Source organism: Arachis ipaensis, chromosome B02 (assembly GCF_000816755.2).
Source record: "Arachis ipaensis cultivar K30076 chromosome B02, Araip1.1, whole genome shotgun sequence".
NCBI classification, from domain to species: domain Eukaryota; kingdom Viridiplantae; phylum Streptophyta; class Magnoliopsida; order Fabales; family Fabaceae; genus Arachis; species Arachis ipaensis.
Window position 1 is genome coordinate 44,485,991 of NC_029786.2, and position 9,479 is coordinate 44,495,469.

Genomic DNA, 9,479 nt, shown 5'->3' on the forward strand with positions numbered 1-9,479 from the left:
ACATCGCACGGATCTCACTCTAGTATTTTTTAATAATTCAAGAGAGGAAAGTATTCTAACAAGTTATTAGTTAGAGGACACGTGTAAATTGTACCTGTGAAAAAAAAGCAAACATTAATCCTATGATTCAAACCCCAAAATAAAGAGAATTACCAAGAATAGTGAACTGTTATATTTTCCTGTCAAAGTTCAAGTTGTAAACAGTATTTGTCCTAAACATAGCCCATCTCCACGTGCCATTTCATAATGGTGAAATTAGTAGCACATAATAATCAGCTAACAATATCGGAAGTTAACTTAGTGAAGTAGTTGAATAAGTTGCTTAAGTTGCTAGCTACATACATAAAATATGGGTAATTGAGCTTGTACTTTTAATTTTGAACTCTGCTAGTATCAATTATCACCAGATTACATTTTATTATTTCACTGTTCTTTAGTATAGTAGAGCCTTTTCTGTCCATTGAGTTTTGTCAGTTCCATTTTTAACCTAAATTAACTTTTTAGGCTTAAATATATATGTAACAAGGAGGGAATGAAAGCTAGCGCTATTGCGCTCACTGCTCTAGCAAATTACACAGGTTGGTTCTCTAATCTTATTCTAGTGAGTTTTAACTTTCTTATCAATTCATTATGCAAATATATGTATGCACTATATAGGATCAACTGTTGAAAGCCATGGTAGCCATGGAAGGGGGAGCCCTATCTTGGTTTCATCTTGGGACCAATAAAAAGTTTCAAATGTGGCTTTTCTAGGTGTAGCTCTACCTTTAGTTAGTGGTGGATCACCCTCTACTTTAATCTACACACTATTATTGGGTATTCGTTTTCTTTGTCAGACTTTTTTCGTCGGATGTTTACTCCTTTGTACTATATGGTCAAAATTGCTTTAGCTGTAATTTTTATCTATAAAACACCTGAAGTCCTCTTCTACTTAAAAGCATTGTTAGAACTTGTAATCGGACACAGGAACTGAAAAGAAATTGTTTATTGATATAGGATTGATGACAATTTGTCAATAACCTGGAATGTGATTGATATGAGGAAGATTTAGAGCTACTAAACTCTCCAACAGTTGCTAAAAAAAAATGCCCAGTCACCTTATTAATTCCCTTCTCCCCTTATGTGTATTCTCTATACAAGAGAACCATCTCTTAACTAATAGATTTCTAACTCTACTTCCCCACAAATGACCCATCTTGTCCTCAAGGTTGAGAGATAAAGACCTATTAGCAGACAAATAAAATTAATGTTGAACCAGATCCCACTGCTTTATGAAAAGCTGTACTATCATTAGCCTTTTGATCCAATCTATTGCCTGCAAAGATTTATCCTCCTACAATGGGTAGGACATGACTTTTGAAATTAAAGGATAATCACCTCTCGAACTAGGATTGGCCATTAAGAACCTGAAATAGCATCTTTTACTCGATTATATTCTAGGGAGAACTACACCACAAAATCTAACTATTCTAATTGAAGAGCTCAAGGACTTATAAGCCTCGCATCGGAATGCTATGGTTTTCGATTTTTGACTCAAGTCATACCTTGTTTTCAAGTGATTCTTAACATCCCACCATGCTCTGCAGCCTTGGCACGCACAGGCTATATCTGGGAACCATTCCTCTGACTAGTCTTTGACGAACATAGCATTGTTGTTATTAGCACCTATATTATATCACTTTATTGTAGCAGAGCAACAGGGTGGAAGGTCCTGATACCACTTTATATAATCATGAGGAGCTGAAAATCTTCCTCATATTAATCCTGGGAGTGACCTAGATAAGTTGAATCATACATTGCAATTGATTCTTGTACCTTGTGTTTTAGTATTAACTATTGAGTTATTGACTCCAATTTTCACATCTAGGTTAGAATTTATGTCTTGCTAAACTTACAATCAATATCTTTGTTCTTATGTGAAACTTGTAAACTATGTTCTTCCAAAACTTATTTCTTCAAGGGTAGCCTTCAATTCTTCTCTTTATATGGATAAACAACATTTCGAAACCTATGTTTATATGCAAAAGATGATTATTTCATACCTGTAATTATTTCTCCACTTATTAATTGATTATATAAAATAAAACAAATTATTTGAATAAGAAAATATTGAAATAAGCTTAATCTTTGGTCTTTTCTAACATACCCTAAGTAATAATGTGTGAAACACATCTCCTTGAAGAGTTTTGCTTTAAGCAAATACACCATATTCTAGCTTAGATTACTTGTTGATAATTTGTTTTATTTGACCTCTCACATTTCAGAATGTGATATACGCTCATGCTTGAATACTCTGCAATTTCTCTCCAAGAAAAAGGAAACCCTCAATATGGTAAGACTAAATGTGAACCAGAAATTTAGAAGAACATTTTTGTCTCGTTTATTACAGATTGATTCAGTTGTTACCATTTCTTACTCTTTTGAGCTTATGACTTTGCTACTTTTGAATATTACTTTTTAATTCTTAATATCTCTGCATAATGGTTGCGAATCTTTTACCTCTTAAGAGAAAGATATATGAAAGAGATTAAGTTCTCGAGGGAGCTCCTGCGATAACTCAACACTATTATGCTCTTTGTTGCTTGTGGTTGTAATTTTTGTACTTAGGGTAAAGACAAGTGACCACCATTGGCTTGTTCTTTCGAATTTTGCATAATATATCAAAGTTCGTGGTAAAAAGTTTCGTGTTATACTTTCTAAATGTTGAGATATGTTTGTAGTTACCAGTTTTAGTATTGTATTTATTGAAAGTAGTAAAGTATGTGTTGCTGTGTTTACTTTCCTAATCCACCTAGTAGTTGTGTTTATAGGTAAGTGTTTACAGTGAATAAATGTAGAATCATACAAATAGTTCAAGAATTCTCTCCTTTCTAAGTTTCTTCTCCTTCAGCAAGGTATCTAGAACCTAAAGAGAAAACTCAGTATGTGCAACCTAGAGGGGAGAGAGAGAGCCCTGGCATTTTCAGATTTGTTGGAGGGAAGACATATTCTAGACTTGTCTTTTCTTGACTCTTGAATTGTTGAATTACTATCATGGTGGAAATTTTCTTAGTTTTTATATTACGTAGAGGTCCAATTATTATATATCACTTACATTTTTTTGTGGGTTTATGTATTCAAAAGTTTAAGTGGACTTTTTTGTTGAGTGAAGACCACTCTTTTGTTTATTACATGCTGGATTTAATAATCACATGGCTTGTTGGCTTTCAGTTTGATTTAGCTTCTCAAGTAGTTGGCCAGAAGGACGTGTCAAAGAATGTTATAGACATCTGGAAGGAGGTAATGTGAATTAACCTTTTGAGTTTGTCTATTTATTTCATACTAAATAAGATTAGCAGTATCTTTACAATATTTTTATTTGATGCTCTGCTTCTCTTAGATTTTCCATAGGAAAAGAAAGAAGTTGGAAAGAAATTCACCTAAAAGCAAGTCTTTTGAATTTGATTCCTTGTACTCCCTGATATCAAACCGGTAGGCCATACATTATTGTTCCTCTACATTATCCTGTTACTTTGAAATATTTGTATGTCCTTGGTAAAACTGGCCATTTAATTTTGCAGAGGTGATAGTGACTTGATTTCGGATGGAATTCATGAAAATATTTTGCGTCTCAATTATCATGATCCCGTGATGCAAAAAACTGTAAGCATTATTGACCACTACAGAGTTACGCTGGGTAATTTGCTGATTCTATTTGAAACATTGACATTTGTTTTCAAATTTGATTAAAGGTCAAGTGCTTCAATATTCTTGGAGTTTTTGATCTATTGCATAAATTCATATGGCGTACACAACAAATGCCCCTTCATGGTAAGAAGAGAAATAATTTCAATAGATATTGTTGCAAAACATATTTCATTCACATTTCTGTTCTGTCTCCATTAGTATATTTGCCGCCCATAGCAATTGGTGTACATCATATAGTAGCTCAAGTTCAGAAGCCAAGCATTGAGTGGCCAAAGTCTTATCAAAGGTATTAAATTGTTCTTGTAGGACTTAGCATAAATCTTTAAATATGGCATTCTTACAAAATATTTTTCATAATGCTATAAATGTCCAGGTATCGAACAATGATGTCTGAGAAGATTGACATTTTGAATACTTGGCATTACAAAGTCCCACCACATATTGCAAGGCACCTATCAGTTAGTTGCATTGTTGAAGATATAATTTCTCCATTGTTGCATATTCTGTCTCCACCAACGATAAGACCGGTGATGTGCTAATTCTACTTTGAAATACTTAAAACTAGGATTTGATTTGATTTATAACTTAAATCTTATACAGGACTAGTGATTTGGGCCAAGTTAAGTGCATTGAGTATAAAGATGAGATTTTGGTCATAGAAGAGAGTATTAACTAAAGATGGAAGAACTATTCTAATAAATTTCTCAATGAGAAACATGAGACTCTTTTGTGCTTGGATAAACTACACACAAGAAATGAGGACCAAAACTTTAATTACTTCTAAGAATTCGAGAGTTTGAAGTTAAAGAGGTCCTAAACCGAATGGTAGATAGTGGGTCTGGACAATATACCAGTTGAAATTTGGAAAGATTTATGTGGAAAAGGTGTTTAGAAACAATCTGTGAAGTACATGATATATGCATAAGTTGTATTAAGAGGGAGTACATGAAGCATAACATAGGAAGCGAGAACTCTAATTTAGAAGTGAAAATTGAAGAAAACATAATCCAACGGGCCAAGATATTTAAGTATCTTGGTTGAATATTCAACACAATGGAGGAATGGAGGATGGTGTAAAATATGGGATTCAAGTTGGCTGGTCAATGTGGAGGAGTGCTTTGGGTTTTATATGTGATAAAAAAGAACTTTAGAAACTTAAAGGTAAATTTTATTGCCCTGTCTTTCGACTAGTGATGTTATCTGGATAGAGTGTTTGGCCTTAAAGGATGAAGACAAATAAAGTCTTGGTTTGGCCGAAATGAGGATGATTAGACAGATGAGTGGCCATGACAAAATAAGAAACGGGGACATGAGAGAGAAAGTCAAAGTGGCTTGGATGGCTTGGACATGTGAAGGGAATTCCAGTAGATCATCCTGTCAAGAGGGTATATTAAATTGATGATAAACCAGAGGTTAGTGGCAGTGCAGAGGGAGACCCAAAAAGACTATGAATGGGGTGATCAAAAGAGATTTGAGCCTAAATGAGCCTACAGCAAACATGATACTTGAGGGATGAGGGGGCATAATGACATTATTTCATCCATGTATCTGATCCATGTAGTGGGAAGTGGGATAAGGTTTTGTTGTTGACCAAAACCAAAATTGATAATATTTTCAAGGGAACAAATAACTTATTTAAGTCTTTTCTAGATATTTTACATAGCTTTTAATAGTAGAGCTTGTCAAGTGTTGGACTACTGTTCCTACTTTAACCTTAGGGTTAACTCTAGAGGAACTCTTCCCACCGAAAAGTGTGGTGCGTTTCATTAGCTATGATACCTAGAAATCCTAATAGTGAGTCCTGGACCACTCTTTTAAACTCTACTCCATTTTCTTCAGAAATTCCAACCTCCCAAGGCTTGTTGTTTGTTGAAGACAAGCTAAAATCTGATTTGATCAAAATCTTGCTCCAGTGTTGCTAGAACCTGTAAACCCACATTACCAATAATGACTCATTGTAACAGACCTGGAATGTTTTGTTGAGAATGTGGGATTCAGATAGGTAAAAAAGATAAAGGACTAAAATAATATAGATGCAATAAAGTAGACATTATACTAATCCCTATTTTGAATAGTAGACTTATAATCCTAATTAAATAAGGAGAGAATCATGAAATTCAAAGTAAATATCAATCTTCTTTATATCAAAAACTCCCCTACGACATACATCTTACTATGCTTTAATGTTGTTGCAATTGGATGCTTAATATTTTAAAAAATCTGTATAAAAAATTAGCAAGACAACAAAACTAAAAGATAAACACAAGGTAGCTAGAATGACCATCTTCTTGATCAAGCTAATTGAGAAATATTTTCTGTCATCTATAAAGTTTGGTACATGATTAAGACCTATGTAGCTTCATTTTGAGGCTTGCTTGTGAAGTGACTTTAGTCTGATCTCCAAGTTGAGCCTTCATTGCCTTTACCTTCACTCAGCTCAGCTTGCACTTTATTGGTTTTCCACTTTTTCTGATGGTTTTTCTTTACTTTTAGGTGGCATTACATCTCCTAGCTGAAAAGGAGAAGAACGATTTTTCTCAGCTAGTTAGTACAATGGTCTCTTACTCTATAACATACAAGACTACAAAGTCAGAAATGCTGCCTAATCACCTAAGGCATGAAGTAGCAAATGACATGGCTGTGTCTCTTGTTCCCCCAATCAATGACTTCATAAACTTTAAGGTTTCAATCACTTCTCTGCCAGAAATATATGAAATTAAGTCAGATTTTAATTTCTCTATTCTATACATTTGTGCAGGAATATGCCTCCAATCATCACACCCTTTCATTACCTATGAAGAAGGTTTTGCTCCATGAAGTAAGGCTTCTTAAACTACAATGCTTTTGTTGTTTGATTCCTATCGCATCAATAGCTCTGGATGGCATTCTAACTTCAACCTCTGTATTCCCTTTTTAATTCTAACAAATCAGGGAAGAGAGTGTTTGTGTGCCAATAACAGACTTTAGACTGTCGTACTTTGTATTAGCCACATGAATTGATTTTGATTTTTATTCTATAATTGAAAGGCACAATTACCTTCGTGTAACTTCATTGCTCTCAGTCTTGCACTCCTGTTCCAACAATTGGGTTTCAGGTTGAAAAACAGAGAATCTTGCAAGTTACAAAGGGAGATGAAGTTTTTGCTAGTGGAACTATCAATGCTCAATCAACCAAAGCCAACCATGGAGCTGCAGCTGATAAGAAAACCACTGAAACAAATACTAACATTTTAGCGAGGCAGTTAAATGCAAATCCCAAATCAGATTCACCAAACTTGAATCTTAATAAAGTTCCATGTGTTTTAGACAACGCAAAACTGCCAAACACGGGAAACAAGAAAAGGCCATCTAATGGGTTTTCAAGTTTCTTTGACAGGTGATTCTTCTTGAATGTTGTTTTTTATTTCATATATCCACTATTTGAATACAATTTACAATAATAGATCACTATTTTATCTTAGAAGCTCACGTATTAGAACTTGAAAAAACACTTGAAAAGTATGTTAAAACTGGAATATATAACTGGAAATTGTTTCCTGGCACTAGTTTCCTAAAAATGCTACTGATCACAGGTAGTAATCTCTCATATTAAATAGAATTGAACCTAAAAATGGTACTAAACTCCCTGTTAACTGGTGAACCTATATATCAGATAATCGTGTTCATTCTTCTGAAATCTTAAGTTCTTGCATACAATTTCTTGAAATCATTTTATGGTATGCCTTTAGTTAATATATTGGCCAGCCGGAGCCTAGAAAAAAACTGTGTGCTGCGGATATTAACCGCTGTCTAAATTTTCCTTGAATAAGTATACTTAGTTTGGTCCTGCTGAGCTGGATTAGCCGGAATACTGATTGTAGATTTGTTGGCACTACTTCAATTGAGCTTGATATTTTATGTCATAGCTCGAAACTTCTCCACCCTTGATCCAGTAATTACATTTTGCTTCTTACTTTTCCAATTCTCTAACTTATCTGCTGGATACTGTAATAACCTGATGTTGATCTTGTCAACAAGAGAACCAATGTCTAACTTGGATCATGCATGAATTGACATACTTTCATTGTGGTCTATATTTCATTTTGTTGTGAATGAAAACAAAACTCTTGAATAAAAACTTACCCATGTACTATGCTTCTAACATGGTAAAAGTTTGATTTTTTCAAAAGCAGCGATGTCAAATCTGCCACATTGACACTAGGGATTTCTCTCTATTTTTAAATTACAAATTGATGACTTAAAATAGCACCAAACTGTATAACAAGATCAGGTGTAAAGATTGATTAATGTAATGATCCCACTTATATGTTTGGTATTTTAAAAGATGAGGAGCTAATTCATCAATTTCATTTATTTAGGGACAAATTTGTCTAAGGCAAATTCATTAAGGACTATTTAGGGGGTTTACTCATTATCATCATCTATATCAGCATTGATGAATAGGAAGTATGCCTTGGTGAATAATCATCATTATATTCATTGTTTACGGCTACCTATCTTTTTTGAAGTGCAGGTTTAAAAAGCCAGGTGAGAAAGGCCTCAAAAGCAATGATGGCTCTCTGCAGAAAGAAGAAACTTTGAAGAAAGACCCATTCCCTTTACTATTCAAGTTTAATGAGGTATGCTGCTTTATTTTATGATTTAATGCAAATGCTTGTTTGACGATGAAATGAGGCATGAATTCTATTAAATAGTTACCATAAATTTAAGGGTTGAGACAATTCAGAGGGCCATCGGTATGTTTTTGCTCGTACGATATTATAAACATTACGTATAACGTTATTAGAAAGATAAAATCGAAATTCATAGACCTGGAATTAGAGATAGAAATTTATTATTTTAGTGATAGCAATGTGCAAAATAATTCGGGAAAGATTACACTGATTTCACTAAGAGTTACAACTTCTCAACTCTCTAACACTTACTAAATGCTTGGGTTTTGTGTTTGAGAAAGATATCGACAGATATGTTCTGTCTCCAATTTTAAGAACTCCAGAAAAACTGTTTCTGTTCCTATCTCCTCAATCAAAATGAGTTTTTGTGTTTACTGTTTGAAGTCCAGGATTCTTCTTATTCCTGTCTCCAACTTGTTTTTCTTTTAATATCTACATGTTGAACTACAATCGTCACAGATTTTTTTTTTATTTAAATATTTGCATGTTTAAATTTGCAAACATGCTCCGTTTTTTCATTCCTTTTTTTTCCTTTTTTTTTTCATAACAGTCCCTGAGATTATGACTTTTACAAACAGAATGTTAAACTAGTTTTGACTTTCCACGCTAGATATATAATTGACGTCTTTTCGTTTTAGGTCTTAAATAAGACAAAAACGAGGTTGTTTGGAGACAATGATTTGCACATCATAAAACTCTTCTTCCTCTTCTCGATTGTGCCTTGTTTAAGTGTGAAAAGGAAACGATGCTATTTAGTTTTGTGCCTTGTTTAAGTGTGAAAAGGAAACGACGCTATTTAGTCCTATGTCTAGCGTGATAAGTCAGAACTAACCCAGCATTTAGTTTGCTGATTCAGTATTAGAAAGGATCCAAAAACTAATATGGTGTCCAGAATTATAGTTCAGATACTAGTATAAATAATTTTAAATTTAAAAAACTAAAATGATAAAAGCTGTAAATTTAAAGAAATACTTTAAAAAGTTAGTAATCTTTTGGATACACAATGAATACTTCACTCTTTTGCAGGGCTTTACGAATGCGGTGAAAAGACCTGTCCGGATACGTGAATTTCTATGTTGATATTCTCTCCTTTTTTTTTTTTTTCCACTTTTTCTTTTT

The 9,479-nt window shown here is 33.6% G+C and overlaps 1 protein-coding gene across 1 annotated transcript in view; it reads left to right on the forward strand.

Annotated features, from left to right (window-relative positions):
- Window positions 1–9,475, forward strand: part of LOC107625268 (chromosome transmission fidelity protein 18 homolog) — a 32,322-nt gene extending 22,847 nt beyond the window's left edge. The window contains exons 11-23 of the mRNA XM_016327866.2: window positions 505–578; window positions 2,265–2,332; window positions 3,211–3,279; window positions 3,380–3,471; window positions 3,561–3,642; window positions 3,732–3,810; window positions 3,886–3,973; window positions 4,061–4,214; window positions 6,181–6,369; window positions 6,446–6,505; window positions 6,783–7,063; window positions 8,201–8,306; window positions 9,387–9,475. Of these exons, the coding sequence (XP_016183352.1) occupies window positions 505–578; window positions 2,265–2,332; window positions 3,211–3,279; window positions 3,380–3,471; window positions 3,561–3,642; window positions 3,732–3,810; window positions 3,886–3,973; window positions 4,061–4,214; window positions 6,181–6,369; window positions 6,446–6,505; window positions 6,783–7,063; window positions 8,201–8,306; window positions 9,387–9,440 (1,396 nt within the window). The 3' untranslated portion in view covers window positions 9,441–9,475. The remainder of the gene's footprint in view (window positions 1–504; window positions 579–2,264; window positions 2,333–3,210; window positions 3,280–3,379; window positions 3,472–3,560; window positions 3,643–3,731; window positions 3,811–3,885; window positions 3,974–4,060; window positions 4,215–6,180; window positions 6,370–6,445; window positions 6,506–6,782; window positions 7,064–8,200; window positions 8,307–9,386) is intronic.